Genomic DNA, 23,260 nt, shown 5'->3' on the forward strand with positions numbered 1-23,260 from the left:
CCTATTGTATAACCACACATGCACACAAAAATGTTTTTAAAAACAATATTATGGTTGTAAAATCTGGTACTAAACAGGATGTGCCAAAAAAAGAGCTGTCTGTGCCACTTGATTTACATCCCCTTTGTTCTGTGTTGCATGCTCACATGCTAATTGGTAAACAGGATTGTGCCTTATCAGGTGCATGAGACAGCATCTGCTGTCCGGAAAGATCAGGATGATGAGAATCCTGTTTCAGCTGTTGAGGAAGCTTTTGGTGAAAATTCTGGCTTAAGATTCCGACTTTTTTAGATGAGACTAGATGGCAGCCACAGGGCAGAGACCCAGTTAATTCCCAGGGAGAAATAGTGAAGGTACAAGAGGTTGTTGGAGAGAAAGGATAATCTTCTGAGGATTAAGACGATGAAAGCTGTCCTGAAGAGCTGGAGACTATCCCTGCTTCTGCCACAGAATTCTTGTGTGATGCCAGGCAAGATGCTTAAAACTTTTTATAGATGAGCAGCAACTCAGTATGGCTCCTTCTGAGGCCTCGTTTGCAGAACTGCTGCAACCAAAATCCATGGGAGCTCTGCTTTGAGAAATGAGGTCCCAGCTGCCTTTTAACTGTTCTGTCCAGAATATACCAACCTTCTAGCTCATAAAGACATGGTACTTTCTAAGACTATGAAGCACACATAAAAAAGCTTCCTGAGCCTGTCTTCGGGTATTCTGAAGAAATTTGTGATACCAAAGAGTGAGACTAGAGGATTCAAACCTCTAGAGAGGGACACAACCACAGTGATTCAGGTGCCCCAAAAAAATAGACATCTAATACCACTTTCCCATTTTCAGTGCATTAAACTGAAGGACTAGTGGCTATCACCAAGAGTCCATGTGAAATCTGTGCCCTTTTGGTGCCAGAGAGCACATCCTAGGACAACCAAACCAGCCACTGACTGAACGCAGACAATCATGTCTCCTTTCCCACACTCTTCTAGTCAGCTTGTCAGCAGAATCCTAGTTACTTCCTCTGCTTCTTGCCTTTCTCTTTCTTGCCCAGACTGGCTCCCACATTTCCCTACCCCAGTCTGACTCTCTTTCCCCTGGCTTCTCCTCCAATCTCAGTATTTCCACCTTCCCAGTTCCCTTGGTCCATCTCTTCTGCAGAGCGCCTCATTGCTCCTCTACTGGCTCCTTCCCCGGTCCAAATCTCTTCCTCCTGCCATGCTAATTCCAGGTTTCATTTTCCTTGCGTGCACATTCACAGGTCCACTATCCCTAAACCTCTCATTTGGTCCAGACCCCTTCCCCATTTTCTTTTTGAGCTCTCAGAACTTTTTGCCCAACCCTCACTCCAACCTCCATCCCTAAATTGTTTGTCTTGGGCCACTTCAGGTCTCCTCCTGCCTTCTAGGTCTGGCTCGTACTGTCTTCACCTCCATACTTGATGGCCCCTTAGAGCACAGCAGACAGGCGTCCTGCACCGAGCCCTGGGGCACAGCTAGCCTCAGCCTCGAAAAAACAGGACCAAGCACTGAAGGGAAAGACCATCACTCCTTCTGCCACTCGAGGCTGGAACAAGTTCACTTACTCTCTGAACGTGGTGTATGAGCAGTCTGGTCACGCACAGCAACTGCAGTAGGAGAAAGATGAGGCAGTGGAGCACACGCGAGCACCTCTGTCAGCGTTGGACAAAGCACCCTCGGTGGGAACTGAATCTCCAGGAATTTTAGCTGTAGTTTGCACGCTTGGACCCACCTCCCTAAGAAAGTGAGGCAAGCGTGAGTATTTGGGGTCCACACTGCCCACGCTGCCTGTGTCTGAGCAAGCCCATGCCACGTGTGCCACCCCATTGCCCTCCAAGAGGGGAGCGCTCCCGTGGGCCGGGCAGTAACAGCGTGACTGCGCTGAGGCGGCTCCCCTTGTGCTTCCACCCTTCGGCAACAGCTTTCAAAGCTCTGACTCTGCCCCCGACGCGAGCGTGGGGGCCCGAAAACCCGTTAGCAGGTGCTGCCCCTTCCTAGCCCCTCTGCGGCAAACGTGGGAAGGGCTAGCGTGCTTGCTCCGTTGGGCTGTACCTGTTTTTTGGCAGTCACGGGGCAGAAATCAAACTTTGTCTGAAGCGAATGAGAAATTCTTAATGCGTGCCGGGAGCAATTTCCACACGAGTCTCCCTCCTCCCGGGCGCTGATGAGCGCTAATATTTAATTGAGTGCGGCCCTCTGCCGGCACCGAGCGGCAGCCGCCGCGGCCGCTCTCCCGCCAGCCTCCCTCCGCTCCGGCTGCGAGCGCGTCCCGGGAGCGGACAGCCCTCAGAGCTGCGTGTGTCTGCCGTCAATTACCGTTATTAACTCGGGCTCAGCGCATAGGTCGGGCGCTGCAAATCTAAGTGTCACTGGCGTAGGAATGATTATTACGAGATGCTAATCGCTTATTAATATATGCTAATCACTGCTGTATGCCAACATGCTCAACGGCCCCAGCGCCAGGCCAAAGACGGGAGCGGAGCTGCCCCCCTCCACCGGTGCCACCTCACCCACCCACGCCAAGAGCTGCCGCCACCGTGGCCCCGCGGCTGCTCTGCCTTCACGGCCGCGGTCCTCTCCACGGCCGCCATCCCGCCTCCTGAGGTGAGGAGCAGCCCCTCGTTCCCGCGTTCCCCAGCGCTCGCCCTGGCGGCGGTTTGCCTCAGGCGGGGACAAGCGCCTCCAGGCTCCACCTGTGCCGGGGCAGGAGGCCGCTGCTCACCCCACCACGGCGGCTTAGCAGGTGCAGCCCCCGGCTGAAGACGGGCCGGTGTTTTGTGAGGGAACGGATCGCACGGGTTTCTAAAAGACCCCCCCCCGGGTTTTAAACTTTAAAATCCCTTGCCTGAACACGTCTCCCAGGACACGCAGCATGAGCGGCTCAGGCAGGCAGGGGGCCAGCGGCCCCTCGCCCCCTCCCCGGCCGCCGCCTCTCCTCACGGACGGCGCCTCAGCCGTGCCCCCAGCCCGCCGGCGCAGCGGCGGGCGCTGTGGCGGGTGGCGCCCGGCGCGGCGAGGAGCCGCGGGCGGCGGCGGGAGGGCGGGCTGCGGGGCGGGCAGTGCGCGGCGGCCGGCAGCGCTGAGCCCCGATAGGCGGCGGCGGGCCGTGTTGGTGCTGCCGCCGCCGCTGCTGCTGCTGCTGGCGCGGAGCCGCTGAAGCCCGGCGGAGGGGCTCGTCGGCTCTCGCACGCAGCGGCGGCGGCGGAGCGCGTCGCGTCGAGCGAGCGAGGGGGGAGGAGGAGGAGAGGAGGAGGAGGAGGAAGGGGAGGGGGGATCTTCTCGGCGAGGATGCCCGGAGCGGCTGCAGGGACGGCGGCGACAGGAGCAGGCTCGTCAGGAGCGGCAGCAGCGGGGATGCTCCCGGCTCAGGAGGCGGCCAAGATCTACCACACCAACTACGTGCGGAACTCGCGGGCCATCGGCGTGCTCTGGGCCATCTTCACCATCTGCTTTGCCATCGTCAACGTGGTGTGCTTCATCCAGCCCTACTGGATCGGGGACGGCGTGGACACCCCGCAGGCAGGCTACTTCGGGCTCTTCCACTACTGCATCGGCAACGGCTTCAGCCGGGAACTCACCTGCCGAGGCAGCTTCACGGACTTCTCCAGCCTTCCCTCGGGAGCCTTCAAAGCTGCCTCCTTCTTCATCGGGCTCTCGATGATGCTCATCATCGCCTGCATCGTCTGCTTCATCCTCTTCTTCTTCTGCAACACAGCCACCGTCTACAAGATCTGTGCCTGGATGCAGCTGACCTCGGGTGAGTGGGGGCAGCGGCCCCGGCCCCGGCCCCGGCCCCGGGGGGGCTCCGCGCCGCCCTGCCCGGCCCTGCCCTCCCCGGCCCCGCGGGGGGCACAGGCGGCTCCGGAGAAACTTGCGGCGCCGGCGGCAGCCCGGGCCGGGAGGGGGCAGGGGGAGCGGCCGGGGGGCGGGCGGCGCGGGCCCGGGGTGCCCCGCCGGGGCGGGCGGGGAGGTGATGCTCGGGGGGGCCGGGACGCGTCAGCAGCGTTGCAGAGCGGTGCCGGTGCCTGCCCCGGGCCGCCCCGCCGCCCGCGTGGGTACCGAGCGTGGGCCGAGGTCAGGCTCAGCCCTTAGCCCCTCGCACCCCGCCCCCCCCCCCCCCCCCCCCCCCCCGCCCCGAGGAGCAGGGGTGCCCGGAGCGGTTGTCCGGCTTCGGCCTGTGAACCGACCCGTGAGCATCAAACGGCCCCAGGGAGGGCTGTCGGGCAGCGGCAGCCCCAGTCTGTCCTCCAGCGCTTGGTCTGTCACTAAAGGTCAGGAGAAAATGGCAGTGGGGGCCGTGGGGACGCCTCGAGCGGGCGACGGTGGGTGAAGGCAACTGCCAGCCTGTTGAAGGTTAGTCCTGAGCCCTGGTTTCCATCTGGTCAAGGCAGAGCCCGCTTCCGTTCGGCCGGAGGGGACGGTGAGGTCTTCTGCTGGCCAACTGGAAGGGCAGCTGAGGTCATTGGATGTTAGATGCATGAGTTTTTGTTGGGGTCTGTTCCCCCGTTCACAAGGTTTATTTTCCTCTGTATGTTAGGAGTGTAAAGAAAAAAGATTCATTTCAGTTGCTGGTTTTGACTCAGAAGGTCTCCTGACTTCATTTGACTTTCCCCATCACAGCCAGTGTCTCCCTGGGGAAAGCGCATGATAAGAAAGAGGGAGAACACCAGGACATCCCTTTCTGCATTTCCAACACAGCTTTCCCTCTGAGTTAGTAGAGAACTGGTGATTTCTGTGCAGCTGGGAGGCAGAGGAGGAGAAAAGAATGGTCTATAGAGTTGAGATAGTAATAAAATCAGTTTTAGTGAGATAGAAAAGATCAATTCTTCAATAATTTGGGGAAAAAAATCCTAAAATCAAAGCATACCTTCTAGTTGTCCTCCTGACAAAACCCTGAAATTGAGAAGTTTTGGCTTTGTAGGAATAAGCTGTTAGGGAAACAGCAAAATGTCTCCAAAATGGGCTCACAGTCACTTTTTCAGTCCCCTTAATTGACCTACATTCATTTCAGTTTCCGAGCAATAATTCTTCTGAGTTGTTTGCTGAACAGCTTCAGTATTATTCAATTTGCCACCTAGTCCATGAGGCTTAGTGGAAATTTCTGGTTTGTATGAAACAGCTTTAATCATTTCTCTCTGCGACGCTGTTTTTATGTGTGTTATATATATTTTTATTCTGTTTCTGTCACTTAAGTTTCCATATGGTTTCTTTCGTTATCACTGGGGGATTGATCTGCAGTCACTTGAGGATGGTAGATTTTTCCCTGATTCCAGTGAAACTAGGTTTGGGTTCATTATCTCTGCATTGGGAATCCTCTTTGATGCTGGTGGCTACTTTGTTCAGGAACGTGCATTCTGATACGGTCTTATTAATTGTACACGGTCATGTCACTTGGCTCCAGGCAGAGCAAACTGTTTCATCTTTGCACCACTGATGTCTCCTCTGCTCCGTTAAGGACTTTTGCTTTCAGCTGTCTCCTCTCCTTATGGCTCCGCTGGTAAAAGGTGGCATGAATATTCACTGGTTTGGTGCATCCTCAGCCTGTTTTGTTCATGTCCAGTATGCAGTAGGACAGCACAATTTCCAAATCCCTTACACTTTCCAACATCAGAGATAATGGTGTTTTATTTATATGGTTCCACTACTTCATGCCAACAGAAGCTAGTGCAAGGTAGATAAAAATGAATCTGATTCCTTTACTGCATTTCTGCACAGGTGAATAATAATATTTAGAAACCACTGCATGCAGCTGATCTACAGGAGCTCAACCAGTCTATACCATGCTGGACATGTGCAGGTGTGGCGCTGAAGATATGTTTTCAGGCAAAATAACACAGAATTTTTGTCATCTCCAAAGCTGGTAGATACACTGTTGGCATTAAAAGTCAACAAAAGGAGTTTTACATCGGCAGCAGAATCACTTCAGACTGCTTACCTCCAAAATTAAAATAATAGCGGAATCATGTATAGCCAAGTGGTTATTGGCCATCTTTCCCAGTTTGTACATTTGCCCTGGAAGAACTGGTAAAATGTTGGGTGTTGAAAGAGCCTGACTTTGTTGTTCGCTGAATGTTGTACCTTAATTCAGTATTTACCTGACTCTTCATTTCTATATGACCTCAAAAAAGTTTCCTCAAAGGGAGAGAGAACTACCAGAAAATCCATATTGGTTCGGGTTACATCCTTTGAAGAAGAAAGCAATGGTGGTGGGACAGAAGCATAACTTGGAATAAAATGTGCAGGACAAGAGTTATAATGAGTTCTGATAGGTTTTCTATGAGCTATATGACCTACTTCTGTTATTATTTTACTGTTTTGAGGGTATAAGTAATAGGCAATAATAAGCTTAAGATGCTTAACTCACAAATAACAATATAGTAATGTCATCTACATATGCATATAGTTCTGCATAGTACAGAAACAAAATTGAACCTGAAGCAGTAAAATAAACAAGTGTGTGAGTATAGCTTTGATTTTGCTTGCTGTTATGTACCTTAGTAGTGTTAGCATTCAGTTAGATCATATAATAATACTTAAAATTGAAGTAATTTAAATCTCCTTAGAAGCAGTTTCTCGACCTGGGATCATGCTTGATTTAGGATTGCAAATAAAAGCTTAGGAACTAATTTCTTTAAAAGAAAGATTTTGATCGCATTCTGTCCTGCATGAGTCATTATAAATTGTCAGCATGATATAGCTCTTGTTTTGAAGAGGTGTTTTTTAAATAAGGAAAAGATAAACAATATCTTGGACACATGCATTTTCAATCCTTGTTGCTGTCTAATCATGTCATAGACATGATTAAGCAGAAAAATCCTAGGAAAAAAGCTATTTCCTTTGTGTACGTGAGGACAACATATATTAGACTCCCTTATGATTTTGCCATGGCTTAAACTGCTTTGTCTGTTCATGTGCATAATACTGTCAGGGTACACTTGGTATCTTGAGAGCCAGTGTTGGCAGCCTCATTCTCCATCCCCTAGCCTCCCCTTCTGCAATTTCAAAATTATGTGTACAAACACTTGAGTGTACACGTACCTAAATTGAGCAGCTGCATGAACACAAACACTTAGTGAAAGCGTTAGAAATGAGGTATTATCGCTCTTTACTACCCTGCATCTAAAGTTTGCAAGAAACCTCACAAATAAAGATATTTCTTGAGATTTATTCCTTTGTAAGTTAAATAAATTAAACACTTCAGTTCTGTCATTGTGATTATTTTTCATTAGATATTTGTCATTACATTTTTTCTTTACTAGGATGTTGCAAGTTACAGGAAAGAAAGAAAGTGGAGAAAGCAAAAGAAAGGCATAGAAGGCACTTGTCCCATGGACAAGTAGGATGAAACCAATATATATATTTTTCAGGAGATGCCCACAATAACAGGGCAGTGGAACAAAACAACATAAAACCTCTACTTTGTCAAACCACAGGCCCAGCTAGTCTGGTGATCTCCGACAGTGGTCTGTAACGTGAGCCCACAGGAGCATCAGAGCCGTGAAAGCTCATTTTGCTCTCTGTACTCTCTGTCCTCCAGCACTTGTGTTCAGGGATTTCTTGAGATAAGTCTTGGCATTTAAAAGCTCTTGCTGGAATTTCTTTTTTATGACTTTGGTCACTTTTTGAACCCGTGTAAACTTTTAGCATTTACAGTGCCCCAGAGGAAGGAGTTCCACTGCTTAATACGTGTTGTGTGAAGATTCAGTAGGGTTTTTTATGTTTTAAACCTTGTATCTGCCCATTTCATTTGATTCCCCCCCAGCTCATGTATTGGAAGAGGCTGTGAACAGGGGACTTCAAGACACCTTCCCTGCGCTGGTCCTGATTACAGCTTTGCTGTACCCCCTCAGTTACCTGTTTTTGAGACCTGATGTATCTTTGGCTTCTTAGTTATTCCTTAGTTGTTAGATTGTATCATGCCTATGTTCATCCCTGCTGCTCTGTCTGAAGCCATTTCCAGTCTACTGTGTCCTTTCAAAGGTGGTGGCACCAGAACTACACGCAATATTCAAGACAGACAAACTAGCCATTTATACAGAGACATAATAATATTCTCTCTTTCATTCTTTGTTCCTTTCCTAGTAATTTCTAATACTCACTTTTTCACTGTTAGTGAACAGTGGGCTGATGTTTTCACAGAACTACCTATTATAACCCCAAGATCTCAGTCCTGAAGTGGTAATAGTCACCTTGGAGCACATCATTTTGTGTAGTTAGGTTTTTTCCCTTCAAAGAAATGACTTCATATTTGTTTATCTACATTGACTTTAATTTGCCTTTTTATTGCCTAGTCACTCAGTATCGTAAAGTCTTTCTTCACAGTCAGCCCTTATCTTAGCTACCCTGAATGAATATCAGCAGCAAACTTTGTCACCTCACCATTTACCCTGTTTTCCAGATCATTTATAAATAGGCGAGCAGCTCCCAAGTTCCAGCACAGATCCCTGCAGGACTCCACCATTGACCTCTCTCTGCTTGGAAAATTGACAGTATTCTCCTACCATCTGTTTCTAATTATTTATCCTTGCAAGGACATTTATTTTTATCCTCTGGGAGTTTAGTTTTTTTAAGACTTATGAATGACAGATTTATCAAATGTCTTTTGGAAATCCAAGTGGACTTTGTTAATGAAAATTTCCACGGTATGCATTGTTTTTTACTTCTTTGGAGAACTCTAGTAGTTTTGTGAAAACTGACTTAACATAGGCATGCCGGTCCTGCCTTACTCACTTCCTTTCATCACACAAATATGCCATGTTTGTGCATGTGCTGACATACTCTGTTGTCTTCCATAGTTCTTACTGATGTTGTGTGGTGCAGATAGCAGTCTTTCTGTGGTTCCCTAGGTTTCCCCTGGACCTGTTTTAAACCAATTCTTAAAACTGGTTTCATATCACTCAAATGCCAGTTCTTTGGAGCCAAAGCAGCCATAAGAGAGAGGTTATTACATGCCACAGTTAAAAGTTCATTTAAAACAGGGAATTGTTTCAGAATGAAAAGGTGAAATTCTTCATTGCAGCTGTGTTGTTGTTTGCATTTATACTTGAAATCAGTCTGCAGGACCAGGTGACTTTTATATAAGAGTCTTAAAAGGCTTGACCTTGATACTCTCAGAGCCTTTGTTACTGCTGTTTGTCAGATCTTGGTATAGGGGTAAATTCCAGAAGGCTAGAAAAAACCCCAGTCTTGCGCCAGTGTTTGAGCAGGGTGGTGGAGTCAGACAAGGATCTTGTTTGTAGCCCCAGTACCCTTAACAATTAGTTGGGAGAGTAATACACACTTATGGCTGCTGAACTTTGTAGGTGGCATAAAAATTATTTGTTTAATAAATTATAGTTATTTGTTTAATAAATTATAGTAAGGATAGCTAATTCCATAGGCTGATTTGGATGTCATAATAACCTGGGCTTGCTTCAACAGCCTGTATTTTAATACACCAAATGCAGTGTAAGACTTCTGGGGATCAAAATGTAGGAGGCGTCCTACCGATGGGAGAATTATGAAAATTATGTGTTATGGAAAACAGTTATTTAAAAGAGAAGTTAGAAGCTGTGGTAGATGGGCATCTGCATGTGAGCTCTCACTGCAGTGCTGCACTTAAGAAGGCCAATGTGGTCCCTAAGTGTGTATGCAAAAAATTGGACTGCCCTTGCCCACAGGGGTTCCTGTGCCCGTTCTGTCCGGGTCAAACATCTGTCAAGACTCTCTTTCAAGTATAAAGTTGAAAGCATTTCAGGACCGATTTAAATAAATGAAAAAAAAAGAGCTAAAAGGATGAAATTTCTTGCTATTCAAAAGAAGATTAAAAATTGACAGATTATGGTGTGTGAGGACCTACAGGGGAAGATTTCAAGTCATGCAGTGCTCCTTAACTTGACAAATGCTGTGTTTGGAACTGAAGTTACACCAATTTGCATTAGCCATGAGGTATATACATTTGTAACCTGTTAAGTTTCATTTGTTAATTATCTTTACAATGGTTTCTTCTTCACTTAAAGTCTTTACATAAGATTGGGTGCCTCTTTCTAAGAGGCACGGCCTAATTCACCAGAAGCAAAGGACCTTAACCAGCACTGCTGCCAGCTTTTGTTCCCACCATGTACCCCAGTTGTAAAGCAAGAGGCACACGGGAGGCCAAAGGGAGAGGAAGGCAAATCCGGGAACATCGAGCAGGTTTTTGAACTGAGTTTCACCATTGATGCTGACTTTAGTAAGAGCATTAACACCCCTCACCCCATCTGCAGGGTGAGGTGACAGAGGTTATTTAGTGGTCTGTGAGCAGTAGTGGGGGTTGGACCTTCGGGGAGAAAATTCTGAAAAATCGGGGATACTGAGGCCTCTGACCATGGTAAAATGAGGATTGCCTACGTGTCTTGGGGAAGTGGGGTGCTAGAGCTGTGCAGGCAGGCAGGGAACAGGGAAAGAGCCGAGTGCTCTGCTTGCCAACAAATAGACTGTCTCATCAAGCCTATAAGGACATCTCCTAATTCAAGCGGGCCTGGTGCATGTGCTTCTTTTTCCCAGAGGAGAAATCGTGCTGCCAATATGATTTTCTGTCTGTTCAGCTCCAGAGGAAAGTTTCCTGTCGGGCTTAACAGAGATCCCCAGTGCCTCCCTCATCCTTGGGCTGGGAGTGCCCCATGGTAGCCTCCGCTCTGCTGCTGTCACGCTGGCTGTGATGAGTATTGCCATACTGGCTTGGGAAGTGCTCAGGTCCTCATGTGAGTCGGAAAGTTAGCTGGGTAGGTTGGAAAGATGAAGAACTGAAGGTTTTATTGGGAAGTTGTGGATGAAACAAGTGATGGGGCTGTGCAGCCTTTTTGGTTTCATTGCTTTGTTTGAAGTAAACATTTTCATGTATTTCATACTTTGGCTATAAAAATGAAGGTAAAAGGTATATCCTGTGAACAGTGGAAATGAGGGAGGAATGCTGTTCCCCAGTGTACCCTCTCCAAGTCATTTCTTTCCCCAAATACCCTGTCCCCACAATATCACAAGTTCTCTCCTACATCCCATCATCCCCTGCCTTTGGTAGCTAAAGTCTCCAACTTCTCACAGGCTCTTTATCTGTGTGGTTGACGAGGACACAGCATGTGTTACAGCTGGCAGAAAGCTATTTTTGTGTTGATTTGATGTCCTCAAGTTGCTACCTAGACTTGTTGAAGGATAAACTATCCCTGTCTTTCTACTGGTGGGAGTTTGGGATCGTTTCTGCTCTGCCCGGGAACCAGCTTTTTCACAAAACTTGCAGAAATTTAGTATCTTGGAGGCTTGTAGCATCAGTCAAATTTGGTTGAAATTGGTCATCAGGCTCAGAATCACACAGCCTCATCAGTCTTGATCCCAGAGGGAATCTGGCTAAAATGTATCATGTAAGAAGTGTATATCATTTATTGGTACGAGTGATTTGAGAGTTTGATAGCAAAACTTGTTTTTGAAGGATAAAGTGTTTTGGGAATGGAGAAGAGATATTTTCTTTTGGTTTAGAGTGTAATAAAAATTTCAGCATCTTATAACTCTCCCAATTGCCTTTTATGAACAACCTGGGGGCTGTGGTCCACTGTTTGAAAAACACTAAGATAACAGAATAGTAAGATAGAAAAGGAAATGCATGAAGTTATCCAGGCGATTTGAGGACAAATTCCATTTCACTGAAAAAAGATGTATGGGAGCGGAGAAAGGAAGGGAGAAAGAAACTGGGAGAGAATTTGAAAGAGGGGAATTTCACCTGTTGAAATGTGGGGAGCTGAGAACTTGAATACTGTTGGGAAAGAGAAACGGGAGTGGGGTTTTTGAAAGCAGCTGGTGTGGGCGCAGCTCTACTTCCTTCAGCTGAAGGGGCTTCACTGGCATAGGATATGGCTGCTGCTGAGTTCTTTCAAAAATTCCTTCTAAAAGTTTAATGAAGAAAATTGCTATATGGGAAAATGAAGCCAGGAAGAGGAGAAACATATGGATATTATCAGTAGTAGAAGGCATGGAATAAAAGAAGGCTAGATTTCAAACACTAAGGTTATTTTACCTTTTGAGAAGTGAACCTTTTTAGCACCATGGTATAAACAGCATTAGCTTTGATCTTGCAAACATAAAGACAGCAAACATATCAGAACAGAAAATCTGTGGTGTGATCAGACAGCGTGGACTCAATATTTGAAAACTAACAAGATCCAGCTGTGAGGAATGGCAGGGTCACAGTAGTGAGGCATCACAAAGGAAAAAATAAAAACATTTTTGCTCAGAAATGGTGAAATGAAAAAAAAAAAAAAAGACATGAACAAGCCTAGAGCCTGAGAACTCTGCAGAATTCGGTAACATCGGTTGCTATCAGCATTGTTAAAAATGCAGTGGCAGCATGACAGAGTGAATATCTAGAATATGCATTACGGTGTGGAACAGTGTGCAAATCCCAATTACTAAGAGAGAATTATGGCTAGAATCCTTAAGAAGGGGAATATAATAGACTTCAAGATCTATCTATTCTAAGAAAGATACTATCCTTCTTCACGTTGGCATTCAAACATGCAGAAGACTTGAAACAAGCTGGCCTTAGAATGAGAAGGTCATATGTACCAGGGGAAAAGGTTCCTTTATTTTCTCCTTGAGAAGCCAGATGCAAATTTATGAATTTCATTGATTTTAAAAGGTAGCTGATGGCCTCTGTAGAGAGCCTCTTTGACACAAGCACATCATGTGCTATTGCAGAGAATATTATTCAATCAAGTAATTGAGACTGCATCAGAAGGAGAGAGCTACAGAATAAATGGTTAGAAATAAATTATTACAAGCAGTTGATGAGTTGTCACACATTCCACTTTCCTTATTTTTCTGGTTATCTTTCAGAAAGGAAAAGTTTATAGAGAAGAAAGCTAGACATGCTGTACTTGCAAGGTCAAAGACAAATATTCTGAGTTGAGAGGTTTAGAAAACGCTACTTGTGAAACCTTGGGAGGTTCTTTTGTTTACTGCTAAAAGTCAAAAGTCATGTGCCTTACTTGTAGAAGTTCATTGAATAAGGTGAGTGATCTCATACCATTAACATGGCCAGAATGTGTCTTGTACTGCAGTGCTAGACTGTTCCTCTGCAACCTCCGCCCCACAGTACTTTATTTGTCGTGATGAACTTGGTGTGCCGCAGAAGTGTGAATAAAATAGGACAAGGTCTCTTAAGATCAGGGAAGATTTTAGCAGGGAGGGGAGGAGGGCAGGCTAGCAGCAGTGTATTTTCCTCCTGTCTGACCTCCTGCCTCTTCCTCTGCAATAACAGGCTTCTGGAGTGGCTGCAGAAAAGCTCCTCAGCTCTTTGTAACATGGAGTCTCTTGATGTGGGCAAGAGGAGTCTTGGAGAGGGTTGTTTTGCAACAGCCCAGATGACAGCATGTAAGCATGAAAGACCTACATAAATGATCCTGTGCTTCTCAGAGATTAACAGTCTTCAAAGTTAGGCTTAGACATTTCTGTATCAAGTCATCTTCTCAGCTTGCCAGGGCCCAACAGAGGGATGCAGTGGCTATGCCTGTACCTGCAAATTAAGCACGTCCAGAACCATGCTCTGGTGCAGAGTTAGCTGGCATACTGGCCAGTGTCCATACTATTACATTCTTTTACCTTCTAAAACTGGGTCACCGGACTCATACTGACTATTGGGAACCATTCCTGGCATGTCCTAACTTGCAAACTGTGCCCTGGCAATATTTTGGAAGATTGTTAGTTGGAACAGACTAAAAACACTCCTGTGACACATGCTGTGGGACAATTCTAACAATTTAATAGTGTAGACAGTCGAGTTTCAATGACTGGGAATGCTCCCTGGCACTGCGTAATTTATCTGTGTAGACATAACCAATATGTAGCAAAGTCTCAAAATGAGGAGCTCAAGAATTATCTGTGCAGGAAAGTTAAGGTGACATGGGATTTAGTCTTTTAATTTAAACCAATTTGTAACTGCAACTCAGTGCCATAGTATTCATTTCTGATTTTCTTTGTTTAAATTAGCAATAAAAAAAATCTGTGGATGAAAAATTTGCATGAAATGTAGTTAGCTTTGAAACTAGACTTAGTAATGACCTTGAAAAAGAAAGATGTTTGTAACCTTTGGCAAGAGGAAGAAGTGATCAAAAATGTAGAACAAACCACAAAAAAGTTTTTCACCTAGAGACAGTGGGAGAATGTTACCCGTGAGCATAAAAATCATAAATGAACCTTCTCTCTGATGTAGATGGTGTGTTTCAAAATCAGATTTTCCCCAGGTATCTTCAGCTTGGCTAATACATCTTTGAACACTATAAAACTGTTATGCATTGAGTCTTTACTTGAGAGATATTCAGTGTAGCTTCGCAAAGAGTTAATTCAAAGTTTTAAGATTAATTCCGTGAGAGAAGTATTAGACTTTCCATGAAAATAAAATTATTCATCCTTGTAGCTTTATGTTCCTCTAAAGAAAGTTAATTATTACTTGGTTACTGTGTCTTAGTATTTAGCCTTCCTATTACTGGGGAAGTCATATTAGAACATCAGTAAAATAAAAAGCTTGAAATTGCAATTCATGGTCATTATAGCAGAAAAATATAGTCCAAAGTAGTCCAAACATGCTGATGGCTTACCAGCCACAATCGTTTGCATTTAGTTCATGTCAGGCATTTGTATTTGATCGGATTAATCAGTTAGTATGGCATCATTAGCTGGCTCACCAACAGTCATTTCCAAGCTGACACTTCACTGTTTGTCAGCCTTGAGCGAGGTGATGGTGGTGGCATGGACTCACTGGAGCAGAATGAAAGGCCATGCAGCTGAGGACAGGCAGCAATGAGTGAAGAGAGGACTTGAGTATATCTGTTCACCAAAGGATGGCAATGTGATGGCAATGTAGTGCAGCTGTGAAGAGGGCATATGTGATCCTGGCATGTATTTCATGAAGTATTTCCAGCTGATTTAGGGCAATGTTGACATCATTACGTGATGCACTGTGATATTTCATGTGGGATTCTGGACACTGATGTCCAATTCTGACTGAGACAGCAATAGCTGCAAAAAGGAAAACCAGTGACCAGTGACACTTCTTGCAAGGAGAAAACTAGGAAAGCTTGGTTAGTTTAATGTACAGAGAGGAAGGTTGATAAGATGTCCATGACTGCTGTCTAAAAACATATGGAAGGGCTAAAAAAACAAGAGGAAAGGAAAACTGTTTAAGCCAGTGATTTTCACTTTTATTTGATTTGATTGCCTAAACTTTCTCCAAAGATGATGCTACATGCCCTGTAGCATTGTTAGAGCAAATTACAGCCTGTTAGGTCTGCTTTGCTTCATGACACTTTAAAAACCTCAGGAGTAGTTTATGAACCCCTCCTGAGTCCATGGACTGTAGAGTGAAAACTAATGATTTTAAACTTGGGGCTAATGGTGGGACAAGAACAAATGGGTATTATCTGGATATAAATCACTTCAGCCTGGAAATTAAAAGAAGGTTTCTAACTATTAGAGCAGCAAGGTTCTGCAACAACTTTCTAAAGGGAGGAGATTCGGTAAAATACTGAGCTGTACACTGGAAACAGATGAGTGTCTGAAAGAGATTACAGAATGTGATGTTGTAACAGCATGCCTTGTTCCTCTCTTTCTCATTTCTCAGAACTGATTCATCTGATTCATTCTCTTTTCTAGTCTACTCCCATTTGCCCTGTTTTTTAAACAGTATCACTCCTATCTCGGTGCCTTCTAGGATTAAAAATAGACAGTGACCAAGATCTGTAGATCTGTCAAGTGGGGCTCTGTTCCTGCCTGGCGTTCTGACCAAACAAGCAAGGGTGTTCCTTAAATTCCCAGCAAAACTGTAAAACAGTGTCAACAACAGCTGCTGCAGTAATGTGCTTCACATTTTCCCTTTGCATTCAACATTTTCATGTGACTTGGATATTTAATTTCCTTTAAGAAAATTTAATTTGTGTCAGCTAAATACTGATGTCTAAAAGTGGAAGTAGTTGAAAAATAAATCCTTAAAATATTCTAAAATACCAAGGTTTCGGGGAAAAACAGTTTACAAATCATCAGTTCTATGACTAACCTGAGATCTAGTTTTGCTAAGGATGTTTCCTAAAGAAGTTGTTCCTTGTTATCTCTCCATGCACATAATTATTTTGTGATGCCATGCTGCTACATAAACAATCTTCCTAAATAGCTAAGAAACGTGTAAAATCTCTTCATCTTGTTGATATGCTACTGGATGTTTCATTTTTTTGTGTGTATACGTTTGTGTCAAATGCATTGAATGTTGTAGAAAGAACAGGCTCATCAAGTGGTCTTTGCTCATGCAGGATGGGAAGCAGAGCAACGCGGAGTCCCCTGTTCTGTCCTTGCCTCCTTTCCTGCCTCCTGTGGCAGTTTGAGAGGGAGGGAGAGCAGGGAGCACTTTGTCAATGGGATAAACAAGCGTTCAGTGCATCAAACTGTATATAAGGCACACGTTGAGCTTCAAATTAAACACTTTTAATCTTCTACATTTCTATGAAAGCTATCACAGGCAGTGTGCATACTCAAAATGTCTGTTTGGGATTTTACACCCTTAGGGACAGATCTGCAGATACAAGTATCTGGGTTTAAATTTAGCCTCACTGAATTCAGTGCATGTCTATGTGAACCTAAAGTTCTATATTTAATAGCTGAATGTTAAACTTATAACACGACATTTCTTTTAGTTTTAATTATCTGGTATAGTTGTGAGGTTGTCTGGGAAATGGTAACTGCATTTTTGTCTCTTCCCAAGAGGTGTAATTTTTTTTTTATTCCTTGGGGCTGCTTTTTCCCAAATCAAGTCTGAACCAAATGCAAACCATGCTTCTACAGACAGCTTCATTTTACTTTACACTACATCAGGTGATGGGTGAGCATAGATACAACAGCAGGGATGTGCCGGAGTACGTGCAATGAAATACCTGACTACACAGATCTGGCTTAGCTTGTCAGACTGCAGTAGGCTGGTATCACCATTGGCCTTGGCAGACCTAACTTGGCTCTGGCAAGGGCAATCAAGTGTTTCTGCAGTGAATCCAGGAGTGTTCAGGAAAGCCTGTAAAACACTTTCATTTAGGTTTCTCAGTCTGGAGTTGAATTCCATTCTCTGTGGTTATGAAGCCAGCCTGGTCTCAGGCACCTAATTAGCCCTGGATATGAGCTGTTCTGAACAGAGCCACCGTGCATGGGTGGCATGGCTGTTCTTTCATCTGGATAAGCCTTCAGAGATCCTGGAGTTGACCAAGTGCTTATGCAGCCAGCTAAAATTGCCTGCTTCAGCCAGTCGTCTGCAAGGAGACCATCCATGGGGCTGACTGTAAGAGTGTTTTAGTTTTGGTCAGGAGTGCATTTTTAAAGTTAATCTTAGAGTTGTCCCAGCTTACTACAATTTGATTCACGTTGTGGAGCAGTCTTGGGATATGCAAATTGTGTCTCTTTCTAAATAAACTGAACCAGATGTATGCCCTCCAGGAGTACACCTGATGCACTTCCACCACTAATGTGTGTGCCTTCCACAGGACCAGATGAGGGCTGGTCCAAAGTGAAATGTCTGAAACACAGACGTTGTGGATATTAGGTCCTAAGCACTGTTTCACTTTTTAGATCCTCTCTGTTGCAATACACAACTTGCTAATGTAGACATAGGCTATGCTTTCATACATTGGATTTTATTAAATTAGGCTTGCCTGTGTCTTGGATTTATAAGGTTGGGTTTAGAGATGATTAAACAAGTATTTTTTCTAAATTAGCAATATACTGTCAATCATAGTTCCTTCTTGATGTGCTTTTGCTTGGGATTAAAATAAAGCCACAGTGTCATAAATGCAGGTATCAGAAATATGATAAAGGAATTTGAATTACCTGATGCTGAAGGAGATTAGTGGATAGTGTATGAAGAGCTGCAAAATAAGTATTGACAATTGCTAAACAAAACTGTTGTTATTTATTGCTTCCATTTATCATAGTTCTAAAAGTCAGGTTCTAATCATTTAAATACCTCAGTTCTGCTGAGCTTCAGTGATACCTGTCAGAGAGGAATAAATGCAGGTAATAATGCATACCTAACATCATTTTCTAAGAAGTTTTAATAGTCTAAAATGAAATCACATTAGTATTTTTTGTGTAAATTCTGCAATGCCTTAGTTTTTGATGCTGTATCCTCAACAGACATTGTGATAGGTCATTAATTTGTATGTAGATTTAACCAATTGAGAATAGGAGCAAGGAAAGTAATTGTAAATGAATGCTCATTCTTTTGTTCTGTAAAATAGAGTATTTAAATTGTGATTTCTCAAGCTCTGCTAGAGTACATTATGGTATTATTGTGCTGATCTAGAATCTGTTAGCGTCAGTGAAAAGCTGCCCGTTTTTTCAACAGACTCCATCAGCTGAGCAAGGATTTAAGCACATGCTTTGATGGGTTGGAAACATGTTTTAAATGCTTGGGTTAATTGAAATCCAGAAAAAATACCCACCCATCTGAGGTTATGGATGACAATCAAATATTTCCTGTATACCCTTTTTCATTATTTATACAAGTACATGCATTATAATAAATAACAGGGTAGCAGATCCATACCAGAAAACTAAGGGGTTAACTTCTAAGGACCATCCAGCAGTCCTGACTTGGTACTGAGCAGTCTTACTCTTGCAAATAATCCCATTGTGTCTATGCCATTTAGTATTAGAGGAGCTATTAATTCTCATATTGTATGACATTATATCGAAATCTCACTGCACACTTGTAATGTTCAGTATCCTGCTGTATCATCAGATGAAACGCAGTGTGACTCCACAAGAAAAGAAAATTTGTCTGTACGATGTAAACATAAAGCGAGCCTTGTGCAATCAATTTTATACCCAGTTAAGTCTTTTAAAGAGGAATGGCTATATGGTTGTTTGGTACATAACATACTGCTAGCGTGGAGCCACATTAGGATGCAGTGACAGACAGTAAGGTGGGAGTTAATACATATTACACTACTGCAGAGCTTAGTAAAAGTTAGCATGAGCGAAATGATTTTGTTAGCTTATAGCTAGTATACCAAATTGTCACATGCTGTAAAACGTATAAGCACATATAGTATAAAAAGGTCTACAGCAAGAATTGCCCTAGCAGCAGATTAGAGAGGGAGTTGTAAAATTAAGTATGATATCACTCTTTAGAAAGTACAGTGTAATGTAAGTATGGGGTTAGTGCAGTGTGAGTCAGTCCCCCGAAGAGCGAATAGCAGGATCCGGTTGCTGTCTGGCAATGTAATCAAAGACCATAGGAGTGGAAGTGTTTGTGCAATTAAGATTATGGAGATAAACTGCTACCTAAGTAAGTACACAGGTGGCTGTCAGTAACGTGCTTATATTTCTTACCCACTTAAATAATTTAAGTAATAATAAGCTTCCAAACTTCACAGTTATCCAAAACAACGTGAAGCCTTACATTCACGTTACTGCCTTGTGTCCCTCCCTCTCTCCTTCCCTCCCTTTCATTGCATTTTGTGTTCCCACAGAACTATGTCCCTACTGAGACTGCAAGCCCCCTGGAGCAGGGACTGGATTTGATTTGATGTTTGAACTGAGCCCAGCATAAACTGAGTCCTGATTGTGGCCTCCAGCCTTGACTGCCGAGCAAATTGCAGTAAAAGTAATAATTATTGTTTGAATTTTATTTGAGTGGTGTGAGTAGCATGAGCTTGATGAGCTACCCAATTTGCAACAATAGTAACTATGTACTGAACAGAGCCTGCTGTGCGACCTTGGGTAAGTCATTTCACCTTTCTGAGTTTTGCGGCTGTAAAAGGAGAGTGAGATAATTCCTTAAAAAATGCTCTACAAGCATGGGCTGTTATTACTGCAAAGAACTGATTGTATGCGGATTCTGGGTCTGCTTTGTGCAATGTGACCCCTCACCCTTAGAAAAACTCAGAGGTCTCTTGGCCATCTTAGTAGTAGTCAGTGTAAACAAGGAAAAATGGTAATTACCTAGAATAGGAAAAAGCAAAATTAAACATATTTGTGGATGTACATCACTGTGAGCAACCATCTGTGGGACGATAAATAGTGGCATACATATATAAACACACTGGGTTGTCATTCCAAACAACATATTCTGTGTGTTTATCTCTGCATTAATGAGGTACTCAGCTCGGTTTTGACATCTGTCACTTTGCAATCGTGGCAGTGCAGTTCTGAATTTGAGAACAAAATTCATGGGGATTAGTTTAGCCTTTCATTCTGTGCACTGGCAGTATGCATGATGCAACACATTTGGCCAAACCAGGTTTTTCCCTTGGATGACAAGACCAAAATGACTGGATAACGTAAGCAGATGACCTGGCTTGAAATGCATCAGTTGAGGAACCTAAGCAAGTACTGAGGCCATGATCATCATGGGCAGGCTTGAGAGGACTGCTGTCATACAGGGAGGAATGACTGACAGATAAGCAAGGTTTACTTGATCCTATTTATTTGGTCACTTCAGCATTCAGCAGAGTGTTACACTTCCTTTTTGACTTGCTTTTTCTTTTAGAAAAGAACTGCAGCATATCCAGATATCTAGCTCATGGCTCATTTACAGTGCCAGTGAGTGCCACCACAGCGATTCTCTTTTGAACTTACAGGAGTGACATTGTTCAGACCACTGGTTTTCAGCACCCCCAGCATAGTGGCGTGCAGTAAGGTTTTCTGTTGGCAAGAATTGCTGCAGGGAACAGAAGTACAGTTGATACCCAAGGAGTTACCAAAGATATTCAAGCCCCATCCTGAGACCATGCAGATGAGTGCTTTAAGTTCCCACAAGATTTAGCATTTCACTTTTTCCTTCTTCCTATACATGTTCTGGTTGTTCAACTATGACTGCTTTGAGTAGATAGATGGTGGCATGCAGGAAAGATGGCATACATAGAGAAGAGAATCTGTTTATGGAGTGACTTAGAGGAACAGCAGCCAACACTGATTTTCTGCAGCTGGGTGGAGAGAGGCAACCTCACCTTGATCAGAAGGACCAAATCTTGGAGACTTTCAGGGCTCTCCACTATAAATCAGAATTTAGTTTAAGTCTTGATGAAGAAGGCAGACTTTCTCCTTCTTCTCTATTGGCTCTACTTACTGAAGTATTTTTCTTAGAAATATATTTGCCCTTTTTGTAAACAGGCTACGCAGTTGAGCTAATTCTTTCATAGGGCATGCTCATGAGAAAATGCAGGTAGCACAGAATTACAGGAATGGCTAATTAAGTGTCCGTTGTCCAGTCATGGTTGATGGCTGCCTAAGTGGGTTCCACTGTAACATTTTAAAAGCAAATGGGTAGTCATTTGTGGTGCATTGCTGCAAGCTAGTTTCCTGGTGTCTGAAGAATAGAGAAAAACCTGCAAATTGTCTCTTAGAAATTCTCAAAGGCTGTTCATGCTATGTATGCTTAGTTGTCACTTTACTTGTGATTCTGACAGAAAAACTGATGTGAGCCTGGAAGTAAAGGGATAATAGTGAAACTCAAGGTAAATAATCCTTGCTATTGTACTACAAGTATATCTGTTTCTTCTCTAATGCTAATACCCATCTGGGAAGAGTTTCCTTCCAAAAAGCACGAAAGCAATAAGAAGATAACAGTTTTCACCCAAGGGTAGTAATCTGGCAAAGATCTGGATACTATTCCTGAGCTGTGAGTTTTAGTGCTACCTGCAGAGATGGTGGATGGATAATTTCAATCACAAACACTTAGAGAAATCTGACGTGGGGCACTGTTCCAGGAAAGCAGTGCCAAGAAGGATAATTTTATTCTTCAATGAGTTTTTGGGTGGTACTTACCTTATGCACTGAGAACCCTTTATAGGTTGTTTCTTGAGCCACATTTTGTCGATGAAACTTCTGCTCCACAGCGAGGGAATGCTTCTGGCTGGGGGGAAAAAAAATCCATAGTGTTGGCAGCAAATTTTATGACATATTGGGTGATGTCATTAAGGGAGCTGTTAGCAATCTGTCATTTAAGGAACAGCTTCGGCTAGTCCAACGTAAGGGAAGTGATTTAATTCCATGTCTGCTTGGATTTCTCCTATATAATCAGTGGAGGCTCAGGAGAATTAGGAGGCACAGCATGATACTCTCCTGATTACTTTGCTGTCATCTCCAATTTATGGCCTAAAATGCATGAGAATAAAGTGTTCATGCCCAGAGGAGCTCATGAGGGCTTGATACAGGGTGCTCCCCTGATTCATTTAGCTATGGTGACTGTACAGGGTAAGCACACTTGCGCAAGGAGTAACTGGGGTGACTGTAGCATCTAGCTCAGATTATGCAAACATGGTTGCTGATAAAAGGCAGGGGCAACAGAACTCTCCAGGAGCGTCCACGAAGAGGTTCATGAGGAAGTGCTCTTCCTGGTCGAGGACTGCACACTAACCCAGCTCGTACCCATCCCCTGAAGTTTATTGTGGCTGTTACAGCTTTCTATCAGCCTTCATTTCACCTCCAGGTGACTTGATCTTGTCTCCTCTGAGTTTTGCCATGAGGCAGGGAAGTGAAGGTATGCATGTCCCACAGAGAGGACAGCTCACTAGGAATGGAAGGAGGGCATGTTCTTATGTTGCCTCTTGGATAGCTCCTCAGCTCTTCAGTGCAGTATTCTGCTTCTGTTTATCTGTATTTTAGGTCAGAGAACAGAACAGCAGAAAATTGTCCCAGATTGTGGTTTGGACATGCTGCATAACACATCCAGCCTCCTCCCGCTTTTACTATAGGACACAGAAAGCTGGTTCGGGAGTTCCACCATCAGGAACCAAGCTGGTCCTTCTCCCCATCCCTGCAGGGTGCAGAGCACAGTGCTGTGATGCTGGTGTGAGGATACAGGGTGATAGCTCCAGTTTGTTGCCAAAGGATGTGGAAAGCAGAAGCATAGGTTGCTTCAGAAAAGGATTAGACAACTAAGAGAAGAGATCCAGTGAGGGCTGTTGAACTAACTGGTCTGCATGTTAGTCACTGATGCACCCTCTGGGGAGCAGACTGGTGGGAGTAAGGAGAGTGCGATGGGGGAAAAACAATTCATGTTTGTCTTGCTTCTAAGTGTCTGATATTGTCTGCTCTCGGGAATGTCATTCCAGGCTAGATGAAGCTTTAGACCACCAAGTATATCTGTTGTTGTGTATTAATTGCTCCTTTGCAGGTAGGTTTAAGAGAGATTATTTGTTCTTTCTGTGAGCCACGGCATATTCCAGCATGAAGTACCAGTCAGAGGATTGCCAGACCAGTAGCAACCTGGTTTG

The 23,260-nt window shown here is 44.2% G+C and overlaps 1 protein-coding gene across 1 annotated transcript in view; it reads left to right on the plus strand.

Moving 5' to 3' along the window:
• The first annotated feature begins 3,293 nt into the window (after positions 1-3,293).
• Positions 3,294-23,260, plus strand: part of LHFPL3 (LHFPL tetraspan subfamily member 3) — a 187,528-nt gene continuing 167,561 nt past the window's right edge. The window contains exon 1 of the mRNA XM_075494580.1: positions 3,294-3,762. Within this exon, the coding sequence (XP_075350695.1) occupies positions 3,294-3,762 (469 nt within the window). The remainder of the gene's footprint in view (positions 3,763-23,260) is intronic.

The sequence above is a fragment of the Mycteria americana genome, chromosome 1, assembly GCF_035582795.1.
Source record: "Mycteria americana isolate JAX WOST 10 ecotype Jacksonville Zoo and Gardens chromosome 1, USCA_MyAme_1.0, whole genome shotgun sequence".
Classification (NCBI taxonomy): domain Eukaryota; kingdom Metazoa; phylum Chordata; class Aves; order Ciconiiformes; family Ciconiidae; genus Mycteria; species Mycteria americana.